Genomic DNA, 18,978 nt, shown 5'->3' with positions numbered 1-18,978 from the left:
GATGAATAAACCAGAGACCATGGCGTGTGATGATATTTACGATCCCCGACAGCCCGAACTGATTCTTAGTGTTCGCCAGATAGGTTGAAGCTCCGAATAACCAGTTAGACTTCATGATGAGTCAGTGGGTCGTATAGTGGCTCGACATTCAATATTCAACTCTAGGATCCTTCCCGAAGCCCAAATTCGTTCACGTAGTTATTTTTAAAGCTGTCCAACATCGGAAAAACCTGGTCCATCATAGACTCACAGCAACATCGGAATATCCACTGTGTGCGTAAACGTTCAGCCCTAGATGCATATTCATGAAAACAATCTGAACCATACTAGAAGATCTATGAACGGACGTCTTTCGAACCACGAAAAATGCATCTTGTGGGTCACTGGAAGCGGTTCAGGCTATAGGCAGTGCCGAGATGCCTATGATCGAGAATCCAATCGATCACATTCGTGCCATGTTCGTTTCGAGTAATGTCCGCCATTACCTTTACCGTCGCTATCTTCTTTCCTTCACTCGTCTCTTTGACTAGCAAGCTATTCAAACAAAAATTCATTACACTTGATTCTCGATGGGAAAGTCTTGTTTGGAACTGGCGTCTTTTGAAATTGAACCTTGCATTTCCAGAGAAACTTGAAGACTGGTACTACAAGGACTGGGACAGAATGGAGGAGAGCATGATTTATGTGCAAAGTGTTTGGGTGTTCATACTCCCGTTCTTTGCCTCTCGAGGATATACTACGTACCAAAGGCACCCTACCAATTTCACAGAGCTTGTAGCCCCTCCCTTCCCTCCTGTGGCCCGGAATGCGGCATACCCTTATGCTCGCCAGGTCCCGACTAATGTACAGGAATCAAAAATGATATGGTCACTACGTGTATGGGCTGCTCGCGATGCCCTGGGAAGGGACGTCGTCATAAAGTTGAGTTTCCTTTTTCACATTCTGGGCTATTCTGATGTTTTCTACGTTAGGATAATTTCGGAAGTAGACAATCCATCGCAAGAGTTGAAAGTCATGCAACGACTCAATAGCGAAAAGTTGAGGTCCGACCCAGCCAATCACACGATTTATGCCTTGGATTTTCTTACTTTCGATAAATTTGTCTTCGTGGTGATGCCTAGGTAAGGTCTCTACTGTCTATCTGTCAACAAAATGGCCCTCATGTTTTAGATGGGATTCTTCCTGGGCACCCGAATTCGAGAACGTTTCTGAACTCATGCATTTTGCCTATATATGTTTCCAGGTATGTACAACAGTATTATTCGCCGATGGCATCGACCTTATTACGTTACATAGACTTTCGACTTTTTGCATCGCAACAGAATTGTACATCTTGACTTCCTTGTACAGAATATCGGCATGAATGTTGTAATTCAACACACAGAAATGTTTCGTCGAACTGGACTGCGAAAACGAGATGAGGTTCGATATGCCCTCTTTGACTTTGGTGCTTCTGTGGCTTTCCCGGAAGATACTGTTATCGAGGACACATTTACGACAGACTATCTCTGGTTTGGCGTGCACAACATACAGGAGGATTCAGTCAAATATCCTTACAATCCATTCAAAGCAGACATCGCTTTTCTAGGCACCGCTTTGCAAACATATGTTACAGTGAGTTTTCTTTCGTTGACAGTCGCATTTACTGCCGTTATCTTATTCGCTGTCACAAATAGCATATTGAAAACCTTGTTCCTGAACTTGGTCCATTCTTTGAGTCACTAATTGATATGAATGACCCGAAACAGCTCTCAGCCAGTCAAGCACTGGCTAAATTCACAGATATATGTGACCGTATAAGTCCTGATGTAGCTCAGGCATCATTCGATACCAGGGCATGGAAGAATGGTCAGTGCAAGTCTGCGTTTGACGGAATCAAAAACAAAACTGAAGCTGTTATTCCAGGTACAGTCAAGAAGAAAGACGGAGAAGTTATAACGATTCTCTAATAATTTGCCTGCGAATCAGAGTCAAGGCCAAGTAGATGGCATGTAACAAAAATACTAGCCTCTTGTCTCGATCGTACCACGCGCGACATATGCAGGAATCCACGATCTTTGTCTGATATAACTGGGTGTCCGTCTTCTAGAGTGTATTGTTTTGTTTGCGGGATTCCGTGGTCTCAAGAGTGGAACTACAGTGAACAGCATATCTAGCGCTCCTAGATGTCCGTGTTGTTGGGAGTTAGGAGTTTTGCTCATCATAAAGAAAGTCAAACCGCGGCGCAAAAGCGGGCCAGCTAATACGGTGATGGAAGGGGCTATCCAGGGAAAACACAAAGCACCATGTGAGATCGAGATAGTGCACCTTAGTCACATATGTTCCGTGAGCAGAAGATACTACGGCGACCGACGACGGGTCAATCTACGATTTGAAGTACGTCTTTGAAGTTTGAGTTAAGCCGCTACAATGGGAATTTTGAAATGCTGTCGACTGGAGCCCATTTCAGACAGAGGCCGACAAACATGATAATTTCCGTCGCGTTTAGGCCAAAAACGGCGAGCTCGTAGGTGGACATCCTCGATTTGCATGTAATTGACCTGTTATGGAAACATTCTTTCGCCTTTGGATAAGGGTAGACGGGAAAGGGCCCCTATTATTGGTGATTACGAGGCGCTTGGAGGATAGAGGTTGGAGGCTATATCGGACTCCAAGAATACCCAACGTTGTCGAGATTAACAACTTCGCTAACGGATGAGTCGCCGTTCTCCAAAGCGCGTGATGTGGTTTCTGTTAATTTGCTACGGTTTCTAGACGAACGGTTGTTGTCGGATGGTGTCAAAGCTGAGATTGCGCACCCACAAGCCACCTTCTCTAGCGCTAAAGACGGAGACCATCATATCCTCTTCCTTTCCGTTCTCTGCTTGTCGACAATCTCCGGTGGGTCATCTCCACCTCCAGTGAACACAGAAATAAAGCCCCCGGGGAGTTCAAGTCTCAAGAGGGGCGTTATGTATTCGTTGAAGGCACTGGGGAGTATGTGGCCAAATGGGTAGAGTGCGACTGACAGCGAGAGCACTATTGCACGAGGAGCGGACACGGCTTGAGTGAGGGACTCGTCGTCGGGAGAGGAGAGATCCCAGTGGAGAAACAATATCTCTCCTTCTGATCCACCGGAAACTAGCAAAAGATACACAGAATGTCAAGCTATTTTTCAATAATCGACAGGAGGCAAAACGGTTTCAATGTATGCTCTGATATCGGAAACTCGAACGGTCTTGAGAGGCACTGGCGACCATGCTACCGTTCGTTCGGCGACCAGGAAAGAGCCTGCATATTTTGTGTGTGTTGATGTCTAGGCAAAAATATGAGTATAAGAGACTAGAAAGGTAAATACCTGCGTGCACTTGAGGATCCCAAAGTTAATTTGGTCGTCTTTTACTTGCAGAGGCCAAAAGACCTCTCATTCGACGCCATTTCACGAGCGTGTCAACAAAACAAGATGTGATAACTTCGGGATCCAGGTAGAATAACCGCGCATGAGACTCCTACTAGCCTGCAAGGTCGCCTCACGAATGAAAACAGGACACCGGAAGAGAAGACTGAGGAGAAGGAGACAGCCAGAGCCAGGTAGCGGGTGAAACGACGACACCTCCAAAGGTGAATAACGGGGCTGAGTACTACAAGAAAATACCGACAATGAAAGCGGTTGTCAGACGCTGGGTACCAGAGACCTCAGTGCCAACACTGGGAGGACGCCGAGGACGGGGGCGAAGACGAGATCGAGCTCATCACCAGGTTTTGCGCCCTTACTCCTGTCCTGGGCCGGTCACGCCATCACGTGCGGCTGGTGACGCAAAAAACGACAACGCCGCCGCGGAACCGGAACCTGACCGGAACCCACCACTGCACTTGTTGAGAGAGGAACGAAAAGAGGAGGTGTAGAAGGAGGGTCCTCGTTATCCCGTCGGCCGCTGACAAGGAGAGGCATGAATATGGATCCTCGGCACGTTCACCACGGCTGCGGGACGACTTCGACTACAGCCCATGGATACAATGATGTGGCCGTTTAGGTCTGTCTCTTACTATATTTTTTTGGGTACCGGATTTATAGTTCATTTGTATGAGTACAACAAGTCAAGAATCCTTCGTATCATTTCAACGCTAAGCCAGTAAGGGGTTCGCGTTTCACTTTTCACTTTCCTAACGACGTATGTACTCTAGGATTCTTGGACCAAGAATGATGTATTTAAGGCTAAACAATGTATTCGACTCCAGGCGACTTGGAGTTTCTTTATCAAGGCTCTTTCCTCCCGGATTACTGCGATCATCCTTTCCAAGCCGCTTTTGTGACCACTCGGATGCTCTCTGCTCTTTGTTTACGTACACATAACCTCGGAGGGGCTTTCCGAACTAATCCCACGACGCTGCAAGTCACAAATAACCCGAGGCTGGAGCTCGAATGCAACACTTCGCGTTCATTGTCTTTCCCTTAATGCCCTTCATCTTTGTATCCTTGGCTATCGTCCTTCCTGCATTAATCTTCTTGACCACAAAACGAGTTCCATGCAGAGTTATTCACCTAGAATCCCGATGGGAAAGCCTGGTTTGGACGTTGCGGCTCATGAAGTCGAACATCGTATTTCCAGAAACTCTCGATGACTGGAATTTGAAGAATCTCGAAGATACAGACGCAGATTTTGTGTATATACATAGTTGCTGGATGTTCGTGCTCCCGTTCTTCGTTTCGCGAGGATACGCGATGTATCAACAGGATCCTGTCGGCCTTGGAAATCTGAACCCTCCTCCCTTTCCACCGGCAGCAAAAGTGACATCGTACCCTTATGCTCGTCAACTCCCAACTAAGGCTCCCATCCCGAGGACTGTGTGGGCACCACGTATATGGGCAGCTCGCGATGCACTTGGAAGGGATGTTATAATCAAGTAAGTGTATCCATCGAGTTTACCCCACTTGTTGATCACCTTTCATATTTTCAGGGTGATATCTGAAGTCGACAACCCGTCAAATGAGCTGAAGGTCATGCAACTGCTTAACAGCAAAAGGCTGCGATCCGACCCCGCCAACCATACCATCTACGCCATCGAATACATTACTTTCGACAAATTTGTATTTGTGGTGATGCCCAGGTAGGTGCCAATATTTCTAATTATTGGGTCGCGCTGATGTTCATATTTTAAAGATGGAATAATGCTATCTCTCCTGAATTTGCTAATGTTTCTGAGCTTATGCATTTCACCAAGACAATCCTTGAGGTAATCAATTGAGCTAACATGCTGGTCACCTTGAAATATCTACTGAATGAGGTCACAATAGACTTTCGATTTTTTGCACCGTAACAAGATTGTGCATCTGGACTGTCTTTCACAAAACATGGGTATGAACGCTGTTATGAATACTGGGGAAATAGATCGTAGGACAGGACTTCGAGATCCAAAGGAAGTTCGCTATGCCCTATTTGACTTTGACGCTGCTGTCATTTTTCCTGAGGACACTGTCATTGAAGAGGCGCGTATGGACCACGTTCTCAGCTTCGATTTGCATTACATACCGAAGGAATCAATTACTTACCCATACAACCCATTTCGAGTGGACGTTGCATTCATGGGCACATGTCTTCAAACATATGTCAGGGTGAGTTTCCTTGCCGTGATTAATGTCGTACAGATTTCTGATAGATAATCTACGCTTCAGCACCTCGAAAGTAAAATTCCAGAGCTTGGGCCATTCTTCGACTCCTTGATTGACGTCAATGACCCCAATCAGCTTTCAGCAAGCCAGGCACTATCTCGTTTTACAGAGATATCCAATAACCTTAACCCCGAGGTGGCTAGTGCAGCCTTCGATGGTTTTATTTGGCGCCGAGGTATGTGATGAAATGCCAATTTCATTCTTCAAGCTCACGCAGTCTTCCAAGGCGGCGTTGTCTCCAAGAGAACAGACGATGTTTTAACAATTAATGACTAGCCTGGTATCTCATCACATATCTGTCGCCTTCGTCACTCCCTTTCTACTGAACGGGAATATGAATACCTTTCTCTCCTGTACAATGATCGATAGTGTACAGCTTCTGATAGATAATTTACACTTTTCAGCACCTCGAAAGTAAAATTCCAGAGCTTGGCCCGTTCTTCGATTCGTTGGTTGATGTGAATAACCCCTCTCAGCTATCAGCTAGGCAGGCTCTGGCTCAATTCAGTGATATATGGAATAATCTTAGCTCTGAGGTGAAAGGCGCACCCTCAGCTGACGGTTTCCTGTGGGTAAAAGGTATCTAATTAAGCATCTCAATCCTGCTTCAAGCAGAACCAGAATTATTTTAAGGCGTAGTTCAAAAGAGATCTGGTAATCCCTTAACGATTGCTGCATAGCCCAATATCTGAGTGTATGGCTGTTGCGCGATGAATAGGTGACGTTCCTTGTAATGTGTTTTGATAGACCATCGTTTTGGGCTCAGTTTACTATTCTTACCAGGGCGTGTTACAAACCTGGAATAGTCGCACAAAAGGATGTACAACAAAAGATTATCCAACGCTAAAAACAGACTCAAGGCAATTATTCGTGGCAGATTGGTTTTGAGTCATATGTATCAGACACATAGAATCCAGGCTACTGCTCCTCGGTGTTAACGCGTAGTATCTTTTCACAGAAGGCTCGCGAATCAGCCTGATCCACAGTGGTCAATATACGGTTAGATATCTACAATTGATCCGAGCTGAATCTTTATATCAGGTTTCCATTTCTTCGTTACTGATTTAAGTTATTATGCCTTTTGCTTCTGTCTTACGGTTAGAATGTTTAAATTGGACTCGCGTTGGGAAAGTGCGAAAGTTTGGTTTGGACATTACCCAAACGTGACGTCTCATGAGGTTGAATTTTGTATCTCGAGAGACTTTTGCTGACAGGTAACCACATGAAAAAATCATGAACGAAGACTTCACCTTGTGGCGTAACCTAACCATCGAGTCATACTTATTAATACCACTTGTCTGATTTGAGTTGGTTCCAAGTTGGGGAGCATTCCTGGACCCTTGACACTGCTCCTTAATTCGGTTTCTGTTGTCATATAGTATTTGAGCGAGGGAAACTAAAAGGGGAAACTGGACTCTGAAAACGGATACGACTACAGGGTCCGGCGCCTGATGGTCATTCAGCAGAAGCCGTAAGTACACTGTTATTGCACATAATCTAGTCATCCACTCCTGTCACAGTATATCTTCTCTCTCACATTTATGGAGACATATAGAAAAATGTCTGGAACGCTTTTGCCTAAAAGATTCAATCTGGGTGTGAAATTATTTATTGAGACAGAGATAAATACCGTAGTGCTTGTCTTGACATCTTCGACACTGTATCCACTTTTTCATTGATTTTACAAAGCCCTTTCTTGCCATCATACTATGTCGGCAAACCCAAAGGTATGCTATTCTTATGTCCCCCTTCATACTATCTTACTAACTATGACACATCAACTTATAGTATGCACCCGGGAGTAAGGTTGTGTTTATTGAGGAATTCATAGGCCCAAGCAATGTCCAGAAAGCACCCAAAGGACAAACAGCAGACGTAGTTAGCTCCCATGTTTCTCAAGGGAAGTCACATCACTACAATGTACGTCTCCATGTTTACATTTATGCTTCCCCATTATCTTAGTATCCCTAAAAATGACAGCAAGGAGACATTGTCTATGTGGTGAAGTCACATGCAACCGGCATGAATATTGTGGGGGTCCAAGAAGAATACTTGGAGGAAGTAAGTTAGCTTGTGAGACACCTGAACTCCGTCAATGTGAGTATCTGTGTCATCTACATGTACGAGCGAAGTTTTGCCTGACCAAACACCAATTATTAAGTCTAGCAGCAGTAGTATACTGCCATATTCTAACACCGTTTATGAGCAATTCATTTATATATCTGTGAAGAAGAAATAAGATAACTTGTTTACATGACTTTGCAACCTTTGAACTTATCTGCTCAATCGTGCAATTGTTGCTTGATTGTACCGTCTGCGCTCGTCTCGGATGAAAGACCTAAAGCGTATGGGGCGCATAATATGTTGTTGTGTGTAGTCACTTTGGAAAACAGTGCTTGACTTCATCCGTCTGTGAGGACAAGTCACCTTACGTCCGATGCTGGGAGCCCAAATTTTCGGGTCTGTATGAAGGGGCCGCCGGACCGGACCGGCAGATGTACATGTTCTCACGGATCCGGACTGTCCAATTATTGATATTTAAGTCAATATTCAATGGTTGAAATAATGTTCATTGTTCGACTTCTTCCTTTATGGACATCATTACTCTCACCATCGCTTTTATCCTTCCTGGATTAATATTCATGGTCACCAAACGAGTGCGCATTAGAGTAATCAAACTGGACTCTCGTTGGGAAAGTCTGGTTTGGACATGGCGTCTAATGAGGTCAAAACTCGTATTTCCAGAGACTCTCGACGACTGGTCCTTGCAGGATCCCAAAGATTACAACGAAGCTTTTGTCTATATACATAGCTGTTGGATGTTTGTACTCCCATTCTTCGTTTCACGAGGATATGCGATGTATCAGCAGGACCCTTCCGGTATTGGAAACCTGAACCCTCCTCCCTTTCCACCCGTAGCAAAAGTTACGTCGTACCCGTATTCTCGGCAAGTCCCCAGTAAGACTCCTACCCCGAGGACTTTGTGGGTGCCACGTATATGGGCAGCTCGCGATTCACTTGGAAGGGATGTTATAATCAAGTAAGTGCACCAAGTCTATCCGGCCTGTTTTCATTTCACATATTTTCAGGGTGATATCTGAGGTCGACGACCCATCAAACGAGCTAAAGGTCATGCAACTCCTTAATAGCAAAAGGTTGCGATCCGACCCATGCAACCATACCATATTTGCTCTCGATTACATTACTTTTGATAAATTTGTCTTTGTCGTGATGCCCAGGTAGGCTTTCATCTTCTGAACCACTCAATGCTGTTCACAATTAAATTTTCAAAGATGGGATAGTTGCATCTTTCCTGAATTCGAGAGTGTTTCGGAACTTTTGTCATTTGCTAAAACAGTGCTCGAGGTAAGCAAAAGAACTATCACTTAGTCATATACCAGGATAGGCATTGATTAGGGCGTCATAGACTTTTGATTTTTTGCACCGCAACAAAATTGTTCATTTTGACTGCCTTGCCCAAAACATTGGCATGAACGCCGTTTTGGAAACCTCGGAATCTAGTCGCAGAACAGGATTGCGGAATCCAAAAGAAGTCCGATATGCCCTTTTTGATTTCGGAGCTTCTGAAGTTTTCCCTGAGGATACTATCATTGAAGAGGCGCGTACGTCACGGCGCGATCCCCACTTTGGTTTGCACGGTGTTTCATTCAACACAATCTCTTTTCCGTACAATCCCTTCAGAATGGACGTCGCTTTCATGGGAACATGTCTTCAAACATACGTCAGGGTGAGATCCCTTGCAATGATCAATGCTCTACAGATTTTTGATCAGATTGTCAACATTTCAGCACCTTGAGAACAGGATTCCTGAGCTTGGGCCATTCTTTGACTCGTTGGTTGATATCAACAACCCTAACCAGCTTTCAGCTAAACAGGCTCTGGATCGCTTTGTAGAGATATTCAATGCTCTTAGCCCAGAGCTGGCTAGTGCACCTTGTGATGGATTTATTTGGAAGGATGGTACGCGCTTATCTATCGGACTATGTTCTCCAAGCTCAAGAGATCTTCCAAGGTGTTGTCCGCAAGAGACATGGTGATCTGATAACCATAACTGAGTAACCTGATATCTGAAGGCGTATCTGTTGGTTCCTTCACTTTTTTTATAAAGATTTGGTCTTTTAGTTAAATACTATTGGCCCTGGTTGGCCAACAAATCGCTATGAGTCCGGGCTCTGGACACCGGCTTAGCTTTCCCAGCAGTGGAATGATATCAAGTCCTCTGCATCATTTTTTACCATGACGCATTTTTCAATAGCCTGATCGATGATTGTGCATGTGTCCAGGTACATCACTCCATTGTTTTAACCAAGGACGCGAATACTGAGGAGTGAACTGGGAGATACAAATGACACGTGGATTTCTCATAAGCACATTAACGTTTAACCAGTCTTCAAGACAACGGATACCTATCTTCCAGGTTTACGGGAGTTTATGCCTATGCATCCAAGCCTGTGTCTTGACTCAATGGCTAATATGAGCAAGCATAATAATTGAGTGGGAGCTCTGAACGACCAATACACAGACGAGTAAACCACTAAATAGCGAGTCACATTGGCCCGATTTCGCTGTAAGGTCCGACGGTATTAAGTTTATAGTTCTACCATGAAACAGGAGCAGACACCTGGTTTTTGCCAGTGGCTTATGTTTGCAGAAGCTCGTATGGATTGCATCGGTAATCTGTGTTTTCATCAGGGGATGCTCGGCGGACTACATAAAAGTGGACATATATTTAGACCACTATATCTACCATCCGCAGTCTATCCATAGGAGTCCGAAGAAAATATAAATCTTGACTAAACCAGTGAGGTGAGCGCTGCTGAGCGCCGGGCCTTATCAATGAAGTTTTATTGAGTACCTTTTTCGCCTTTTTCGTCAGAATTTATGTTTATGCGCTATTGTTAGTAATACACCACACAGAGCGATAAAGGTCAATCCTACTAAGTATAGTTGGTGTGATTTCTGCCTTCCCACCGCCTTTTGCCACCTCGTCTGTGAAGCCTTCGTATCTTCGAATCTTGATTGGCGCATCCATATCTAGCCAATTTACATTGAACATTGAAGTTCCCCTTTCTAGCCCCCGGATACTAATTGGCTCTGAAGAATATATAGAAGATTTGAAAGTGTGATGAAAACCAGAGAGAACCAGAGTGCATCGCGAATCATGATGAGGATGTGGTGTGGATTTAAATATTTAATTTCCCCATTCATCATTCGGACCCCTCTACAAAGGTTCCCACGCCATACTCACTGCTCAAGAGGCCGCGTTGTGTCATCATCACCCTTACCGCGTAAGGGCTCGTGGATATATTCAATGCTCGCCTTCCTCCATTTTTTCTTGTATATTGTTACTTTCACTTTTGTGTTTATCATCCCTGCCTCGTTGCTTTTCATGAAGAGCAAACGAGTCGGTGTTAGAATGATTAAACTTGACTCTCTTTGGGAAAGTCTAGTTTGGACATGGCGTTTAATGAGGTCGAAACTCGCATTTCCGGAAACCCTCGCCGACTGGAATTTGAAGAATTCCAAAAATTACCATGCAGATTTTATCTATGTACATAGTTGCTGGATGTTTGTACTCCCTTTTTTCGTTTCGCGAGGATATGCGATGTATCAACAGGATCCTGTCGGCCTTGGAAATTTGAACCCTCCACCGTTTCCACCCGCAGCAAAAGTGACGGCGTACCCTTATGCTCGTCAACTGCCAAGTAAGGCTCCTATCCCGAGGACTCTGTGGGCACCACGTATATGGGCAGCTCGCGACGCACTTGGAAGAGATGTTATAATTAAGTAAGTGTTCTACCGACTCTACATCGCCTGTTGTTCATTTAAAATGTTTTTAGGGTGATATCAGAGGTCGACAACCCATCAAACGAGCTGAAGGTCATGCAACTCCTTAACAGCAAGAAGTTACGTTCCGATCCGGCCAATCACGCTATCTACGCCCTCGATTACATTACTTTCGACAAATTCATCTTTGTAGTGATGCCCAGGTAGGCTTCCATGTTTAAGCCACTCAATGACATTCAAAACTAAATATTTAAAGATGGGATAGTTGCATCCTCCCTGAGTTCGAGAATGTTTCTGAGCTGATGTCGTTTGCCAAAACAGTTCTGGAGGTAAGCAAAATTAACTATCACTTCGTTATATCATGAGGATTAATCAGGCCGTCATAGACTTTCGACTTCTTGCACCGCAACAGAATCGTTCATTTAGACTGCCTTCCACAAAACATTGGCATGAATGCCGTTTTAGAATCTTCGGAAACTAGTCGCAGAACAGGACTGCGGGATCCGAAAGAAGTCCGATATGCCCTCTTCGATTTTAGTGCTTCTGAAGTTTTCCCTGAGGATACCATCCTCGAAGAGGCGCATACATCGCGGCGTGACCTCAATTTTGCTTTGCACGATGTTCCACCCGAAACTATCTCGTACCCGTTCAATCCATTTCGAGTTGACGTCGCTTTCATGGGTACATGCCTTCAAACATACGTCAGGGTGAGCTCTCTTGTGATGCTCAATGTTGTATGACTTTCTGATGAAATTCTTGACCTTTCAGCACCTTGAAAACAGAATACCCGAGCTTGGGCCGTTCTTCGACTCCTTGGTTCATGTGAACGATCCGAATCAGCTATCAGCTAAACAGGCCTTGGCCCGCTTTACAGATATATTCAATGATCTTAGCCCAGAGGTGGCTAGTGCACCTTGTGATGGCTTCATTTGGGAAGATGGTATGCGTCGTTTAGTTATCAAATTATGTTATCCAAGCTCAAAGTAATGTTCCAAGGCGTCGTCGACAAGAGACATGGAGATGTTATAACAATCACCGACTAGCCTGCTCTCTACGCATATCCGCTGCCTCCATCACTTCTTTGTGATGAGCGGGCGTATTGATACTTTTCTGTCCTATAACTGAGTGCCCCTTTATATCAATGTAATTTTTTTTTGCGGAATTACGCGGTCTCAAGAACGGAAATATATACCATCAAGCGCTCTCGATATAACCTTCTTCAGCTCTCCTCCATATGCACGGTGCTGTTTTCCACAACACAATTCCACTCCGAAGACCCCAAAACTTAAATTTGGTTGACTTCAGGACCTTTCATTGGATGCAAGTTCGACCAATTTCACGAGCCTATCAATATTAACATTCGATACAAGCATTGATACCAGAAAAGTACATGTAGTATGTCTGCTCAAGGGACCCTTACTGATCTACAAATTCGCCTCACGGATGAGTGCAGGACAGTGGAAGAGAAGGTGAAGAGAAGGGGACAGGCCAGGGACAGGCAGGGAAACAGCGCCTCAGAAGATCAGCCATCCACGCTAAATGCTACGAATGCGAAACCGAAAGTGAAAGCGGTATTCAGGCTCTGGGTTCCAGAGGCCGCAGTGCCAGCACTGGGAATAGGGTGAAAGGCGAGGCCTTGGGTCGTCGTCGAGGAACAGGGGCTTGCAGCGCTGAGAGTGTCACACCATCACGTGCAATTTGAGGCTCAAAACGACCCTCAACGACGACGACGACGACGACTGACTACACCACCGCCGCCAGGCTCCACCACTGCAACTGCACCTGTCAAAGAGAAGAAGGGGGAAAGGGTGAAGTAGAGGGCAGGTCCACGGTCACCCCGCAGCTTCGGCTGGAAGGAGGGGGGAAGACGCAGCCTATCGGCGATGATACCGACGTCGACGTTTAGGTCTGTTACTTACCTGTATTTTCTGGGTACTAGATTCAGAATTCACCTGTATGAATACAAAAAGTCAAGGATCAAGGCCACAAATGATCCATTCGAGGCTAAAAGATGTTTTCAATTCCAAGGAACTTGGGTTTCATCATCAATGCTCTCCGCTCTACTCTTGCGATCATCCTTTCCAAACCACATTTGCGATCAAAGTATTACCTTGGTCCTTATCGATATCCCTTTCTTATTTTCTCAGATGCTCTCTGCTCATTGTTTACGTATCTCCGAAAGAGCTTTCCGAACTGATCCCACGACCTTGCAGGTCACCGAAATCTTCGAATGCGACACTTTGCGCTCATCGATCTTTCCTTAATGTCATTCGTCTTTGTGACCGTGGCTGTCCTTCTTCCAGCTTTAATCTTCTTTACCACAAAAAGAGTCCAACTTAGGGTGATTCGCCTCGAAACCCGAAGGGAAAGTGTGGTTTGGACTTGGCGTCTCATGAAGTCAAAAATCACATTTCCACGAACACTCAAAGATTGGTATTACAAGGGAGACGAGACATTTGCGGACGACCTGGTCTACGTAAAGCACGTATGGCTGTTCCTACGGCCATTTTTTGCTTCACGAGGATATGCAATGTATCAACAAGACGCAGAAGGTTTTAGCGATCTAAACCCTCCTCCGTTCCCTCCTGTTGCGAAAACCACGTCGTACCCTTATGCTCGTCAGGTTCCATGCAATCAGGTCAAACAAAGAATGGCATGGTCAATACGAATGTGGCCTGCTCGTGATATACTTGGGAGGGATGTTGTAATCAAGTGAGCACTCCGTTATGTGGTTCAATTTGAGGCTGTATGTAACTAATAACTGTTGCATTAGGGTGATATCTGAGGTGGGCAACCCATCCCCAGAGCTCGAGGTGATGAAACGCCTGAATAGCAAAGGTTTGCGGTCTGATCCAGCGAACCACACAATCTACGCTATTGAATTTATCACTTTCGACAAGTTCATTTTCGTTGTAATGCCCAGGTATTCATGTTCATTTTCAACCAATTGAAGTATTCTTCGCTCATTGTACGTTCTTTTTAAGATGGGATAGTGCCTTTTTGCCCGATTTTGCCACTGTATCCGAGACTATGTCTTTGGCTTTGACGTGTTTCCAGGTACGATATTTTATACCTGACGTTTGACCACTAAATAAGGTTAATGACAGGTTTTGATTTCCTGCATCGTCACAAAATCGTGCACATGGATTTTCTACCACAGAATATAGGTATGAATGCAGTGATGGATTCTTCGGAGACAATTGGAAAGACAGGAATGCGAGATCCAGCAGAGGTTCGCTATGCTCTATTCGATTTTGGTGCCTCTATTACTTTTCCTGAAGACACCGACATTGAGGAAGCAAGTTTGACACGTTATAACAGCTTCGCGCTGCATGATGTACCAGATGAATCAGTCAAATATCCGTACAATCCATTCAAATTAGACATGGCCTTTCTAGGCACTAGCCTTCAGACCTACGTCAGAGTGAGTTATTTTGTAATTTCACAGCAGGCTGCTGCTGACAGTCATTGATATAGCATCTTGAACCATTTGTTCCGCAGCTTGGTCCATTTTTTGACTCATTGGTTGACATGAATAACCCAAATCAGCTCTCTGCTAGCCAGGCTCTCGCTTGCTTTACAAAGATATGTGATGGTCTGAGCCCCGATATTGCCCAGGTACCATTGGATACTCGAGTTTGGTCTAATGGTATTGATCTAAAATTTGACCAGACTGATTGACAAAACTGACCATGATTTCTGGCAGGCGTGATCGAGAAGAAGGACGGGGAATTAATTACCGTTGTTGAATCTTTGTAATAGGATAGTCAGTTCCGTTGAGCGACTGCAGTTCAATTTTAGCTTTATCTTCAGATATTGCAATTCGCTCTTCTGTCTGTCGAATCCGCATGGTTTAGTGGGCAAGAACAACAAACATCCTAGTCACAAAGACATTACTCGGCACTCGGCATGTAATGGTACAACATGAAGTTCTCTTCACGTTCGCCACATTCATATTGCTTGTATATGTACTAGTAATACACAACATAGCTACATTTACGGCTGCCCCTTAAACTGAGTAGGCATACAACCTTGACTAATTGTCGGCACTGGCCATTTTATATGATGGTTCCCACGTATATTTGTAGCCAAATTTATCTCTTGAGTTTGTGTCATTACCCTACTTGAGTCGGTGCTCGTGGATGCCCGCCTTTCTCCCTTCATTCATGTACTTCATTACTTTTATTTTCGTTTTTGTCCTTCCTGCAACCTTACTTTTCAAGGCAAAACGACGCGGTGTTAGAATGATTAAACTTGACTCTCGTTGGGAAAGTATGGTTTGGACGTGGCGTCTCATGAGGTCGAACATCATATTTCCAGAAGCTCTCGAGGACTGGAATTTGAAGAATCTCGAAGATTCACATGGTGATTTTATCTACATTCATAGTTGCTGGATGTTCGTGCTCCCGTTCTTCGTTTCGCGAGGTTATGCGATGTATCAACAAGATCCCATCGGCCTTGGAAATCTAAACCCTCCACCATTTCCACCCGCAGCAAAAGCTACTTCGTACCCTTATTCTCGTCAACTCCCAAGCAAGACTCCCATCCCGAGGGCTACGTGGGCACCACGTATATGGGCAGCTCGCGATGCACTTGGAAGAGATGTTATAATCAAGTAAGTGTATCCATCGAGTTTACCCCACTTGTTGATCACCTTTCATATTTTCAGGGTGATATCTGAGGTCGACAACCCGTCAAATGAGCTGAAGGTCATGCAACTGCTTAACAGCAAAAGGTTGCGATCCGACCCCGCCAACCATACCATCTACGCCATCGAATACATTACTTTCGACAAATTTGTATTTGTGGTGATGCCCAGGTAGGTGCCAATAGTTCTATTCATTGGATCCCGCTCATTTTCATATTGTAAAGATGGGATAGTGCTATTGAGCCGGAATTTTCCAATGTTTCTGAACTTATGCATCTCACCAAGATAATCCTCGAGGTAATAACACGCTGATCACGTTGAAACATCTATTGAACTGGTCAGAATAGGCTTTTGGTTTTTTACACCGCAACAGGATCGTGCATCTAGACTGTCTTGCACAAAATATGGGGATGAATGCTGTTATGACCACTGCAGAAATTTATCGCAGGACAGGAGTGCGGGATCCAAAAGAAGTCCGCTATGCCCTCTTTGACTTTGATGCTGCTGTCATTTTCCCTGAGGACACCGTCATTGAAGAGGCGCGTATGGACCACGTTCTTAGCTTTGACCGGCATTGGGTACCAGCGGAATCAATCACTTACCCATACAACCCATTTCGAGTGGACGTTGCTTTTATGGGCACATGTCTTCAAACATTTGTCAGCGTGAGATTGCCTGCAATGATCAATGGTGTACAGTTTCCTGATAAATAATCTACACTTTTCAGCACCTCGAAAGTAAAATTCCAGAGCCTGGGCCATTCTTCGACTCCTTGATTGACATCAATGACCCCAATCAGCCTTCAGCCAGCCAGGCACTGTCTCGGTTTACAGACATATCCAATAATCTTACCCCCGAGGTGGCTAGTGCATCCTTCGATGGTTTCATTTGGCGCCAAGGTATGTATTTAAATGTTAACTTCATTCTTCAAGCTCAAGTAGTGTTTCAAGGTGGTGTTATCTACAAGAGAGATGGGGATGTTATAACAATTACTGACTAGCCTGGTTTCTCAACGCATATCTGGCGCCTCCGTCACTCCCTTTCTACTGAACGGGCATATTAATACCTTTCTTTCCTGTAATTGAGTGATCCTCCTCAATCATTATTGTTTGTCAGATTGCGAGGTTTTGAGAGCGGAAATCCCAATAAGCGTTATGCTCAATAATCTCTAGCAGCATTTCTCTGTGTTCGCGTTGTCGGGAGTGAGGGGCTCTCGCCATCACAAAGAAACTCTGATCGCAGCGCGAAGTCGAGTCAATTAATAAGGAGATTGCCGGGGTCGTCGAGGGAACTTATAAAGCTCCAAGTAAGGTCGAAATGGGGCACCCTAGTACAACTTTGTTTTCTTAGGTGAAGCTCCTCTTACTACGAGTGACGAGGGCATGGAGCCGTCCTACAAAGTTAGGTACCGAGGCTTCGAAGCTTGGCTTAAGCACTGTTACAAAGGGGATTGTCAAATGCTGTCGACAGAACCCGTTATAGACGAGGACCTACAGACAGTAACCGCCAGTGTTAACCTGGAGCCAAAAACAGTGAGCCTCTTGCAACTCCGATTTTGCATACGATTGACCTGTTATATAGCCGTTTGTTCTTCTTTGGAGAAGGGCAGATGGACAACGGCCCGTATCCGCTCTCTGCCAGGTGTTTATCAGGAATGGATACTACAGGATGGAGACCGAAGACTTTTGCGTAGCCGTCGTTACAATGGATAAGACCCGCCAGAAAAGCCAAAACATGAGGACAACATATGGGTACCATAATTTACCATACAAAATCAAAGGATGTTTGAAGGCGGGGAGGTTGTGCGATTATTCAGCTGGAACATGTCCATATTCAGCCGCAGGTGAGTCTTGACATCCTTAATAAAGCGTGTTAGCCCATACATAAGGGTTCGAATAGAACAAGCGAAGTCACCTTGCAGCCTTCGGTTGGAGATTAGGCGTATACGCGGAAAGGTCGCAGAACCCGAATGGGTGGTAGGCCCTGACAGGCAACAGTACAAGAAGAACAATGCTGACCTCATGAACATCATCGACGACGAGAAGCAGAATATGCTGCCGTTCGCAACATTTGTATTCGAGATACCGGTGCCAGAGGAGGACGGAGGAAACATACCACCCACTATTTGGGCTGAGGAGGATACCATATATTCAAGGCCTCCTCCGACAGGCATCACAGCAAATGCACATGGTAGGTGCACTAATTGCTGGTCGGATCTGAGTGTTCTAAGTTTCACCATTAGTGTTGATTACAAGGAGCTTGAGGGAGGATAGCAGTGGGGGACGATATCCGACTCCAAGGTCACCCAACATTATTGAAATTAACAACAACGATGGTTGAGTGGCCCTTCTTCCAACAACGCATATCTTGACTTTTGGTATTCTGTGTCTAGTCGAACCGATGCCGTTGGATGGTTCTAAATCTGGTACTGCGCACCCACAAGACAGAAAACCTAAAAAGGTCGGTTTAGCTAATTGATTTGATGATGTTTGAAGATACGTGAAGTATACTGACCGTTTCTATTCGTCTAGGAGCTCAAAGAAGAAAAGCAAAACAGGACACAGTTTGTTGACACCATGGTCGTACGGATTGATTCGAACCGAATGGACGTTTTGGTGCGTTTTGCTATATGAAATGTTTAATCAATCTTATCAGATAAAAAGACGGATTACCTTGCGACCGACAGATTGGAGAAGGAACTGGCTGGGAAGCTGCAAGAAAAGATTAAAGTGAGTAATTTGAGCCGTTCCAGTTGTACGAAGGGAATGAAATTGGTTTAAATCTCCAGGTGAAAAAGAAGAAGATTAAACACATGAAACGCCTGCTGGCTGCAGATTAAAATTGGTCAGGCTAATTGACTCATGATTGACCG

At 44.8% G+C, this 18,978-nt stretch overlaps 7 protein-coding genes across 7 annotated transcripts; all 7 read left to right on the top strand.

Annotated features, from left to right (window-relative positions):
* Nucleotides 1-471: 471 nt before the first annotated feature.
* JR316_0003099 (uncharacterized protein) lies at nucleotides 472-1,949 on the top strand (the record flags this gene model as incomplete). The annotated part of the gene is made up of 4 exons (XM_047888880.1): nucleotides 472-1,121; nucleotides 1,171-1,243; nucleotides 1,297-1,614; nucleotides 1,677-1,949. The coding sequence occupies 4 exons, from the start codon at nucleotides 472-474 to the stop codon at nucleotides 1,947-1,949; spliced, it is 1,314 nt and encodes a 437-aa protein (XP_047751254.1).
* A 2,486-nt stretch (nucleotides 1,950-4,435) lies between these two features.
* On the top strand, nucleotides 4,436-5,926 carry JR316_0003098 (uncharacterized protein; the record flags this gene model as incomplete). Its single annotated transcript, XM_047888879.1, has 6 exons — nucleotides 4,436-4,884; nucleotides 4,939-5,088; nucleotides 5,142-5,214; nucleotides 5,276-5,593; nucleotides 5,654-5,825; nucleotides 5,877-5,926. 6 exons carry the CDS (start codon nucleotides 4,436-4,438, stop codon nucleotides 5,924-5,926), a joined length of 1,212 nt encoding a protein of 403 aa, XP_047751253.1.
* A 1,433-nt stretch (nucleotides 5,927-7,359) lies between these two features.
* Nucleotides 7,360-7,720, top strand: JR316_0003097 (uncharacterized protein; the record flags this gene model as incomplete). Its single annotated transcript, XM_047888878.1, has 3 exons — nucleotides 7,360-7,377; nucleotides 7,439-7,570; nucleotides 7,631-7,720. 3 exons carry the CDS (start codon nucleotides 7,360-7,362, stop codon nucleotides 7,718-7,720), a joined length of 240 nt encoding a protein of 79 aa, XP_047751252.1.
* A 521-nt stretch (nucleotides 7,721-8,241) lies between these two features.
* JR316_0003096 (uncharacterized protein) lies at nucleotides 8,242-9,730 on the top strand (the record flags this gene model as incomplete). Its single annotated transcript, XM_047888877.1, has 6 exons — nucleotides 8,242-8,690; nucleotides 8,740-8,889; nucleotides 8,944-9,016; nucleotides 9,078-9,398; nucleotides 9,460-9,631; nucleotides 9,684-9,730. The coding sequence occupies 6 exons, from the start codon at nucleotides 8,242-8,244 to the stop codon at nucleotides 9,728-9,730; spliced, it is 1,212 nt and encodes a 403-aa protein (XP_047751251.1).
* Nucleotides 9,731-11,060: 1,330 nt separating this feature from the next.
* Nucleotides 11,061-13,364, top strand: JR316_0003095 (uncharacterized protein; the record flags this gene model as incomplete). The annotated part of the gene is made up of 8 exons (XM_047888876.1): nucleotides 11,061-11,222; nucleotides 11,289-11,458; nucleotides 11,512-11,661; nucleotides 11,715-11,787; nucleotides 11,845-12,165; nucleotides 12,227-12,398; nucleotides 12,869-13,079; nucleotides 13,220-13,364. The coding sequence occupies 8 exons, from the start codon at nucleotides 11,061-11,063 to the stop codon at nucleotides 13,362-13,364; spliced, it is 1,404 nt and encodes a 467-aa protein (XP_047751250.1).
* A 486-nt stretch (nucleotides 13,365-13,850) lies between these two features.
* Nucleotides 13,851-15,217, top strand: JR316_0003094 (uncharacterized protein; the record flags this gene model as incomplete). Its single annotated transcript, XM_047888875.1, has 6 exons — nucleotides 13,851-14,170; nucleotides 14,232-14,381; nucleotides 14,443-14,515; nucleotides 14,619-14,882; nucleotides 14,936-15,107; nucleotides 15,165-15,217. 6 exons carry the CDS (start codon nucleotides 13,851-13,853, stop codon nucleotides 15,215-15,217), a joined length of 1,032 nt encoding a protein of 343 aa, XP_047751249.1.
* Nucleotides 15,218-15,732: 515 nt separating this feature from the next.
* Nucleotides 15,733-18,945, top strand: JR316_0003093 (uncharacterized protein; the record flags this gene model as incomplete). Its single annotated transcript, XM_047888874.1, has 13 exons — nucleotides 15,733-16,073; nucleotides 16,128-16,277; nucleotides 16,331-16,403; nucleotides 16,454-16,771; nucleotides 16,834-17,005; nucleotides 17,457-17,638; nucleotides 17,688-17,949; nucleotides 18,006-18,296; nucleotides 18,349-18,441; nucleotides 18,499-18,566; nucleotides 18,638-18,721; nucleotides 18,770-18,835; nucleotides 18,895-18,945. The coding sequence occupies 13 exons, from the start codon at nucleotides 15,733-15,735 to the stop codon at nucleotides 18,943-18,945; spliced, it is 2,151 nt and encodes a 716-aa protein (XP_047751248.1).
* Between the last annotated feature and the right edge of the window lie 33 nt (nucleotides 18,946-18,978).

Source organism: Psilocybe cubensis, chromosome 3, assembly GCF_017499595.1.
Source record: "Psilocybe cubensis strain MGC-MH-2018 chromosome 3, whole genome shotgun sequence".
NCBI lineage: Eukaryota > Fungi > Basidiomycota > Agaricomycetes > Agaricales > Agrocybaceae > Psilocybe > Psilocybe cubensis.
Note: the sequence above shows the minus strand (reverse complement) of the source record. Positions and strands in the feature narration are given on the sequence as shown.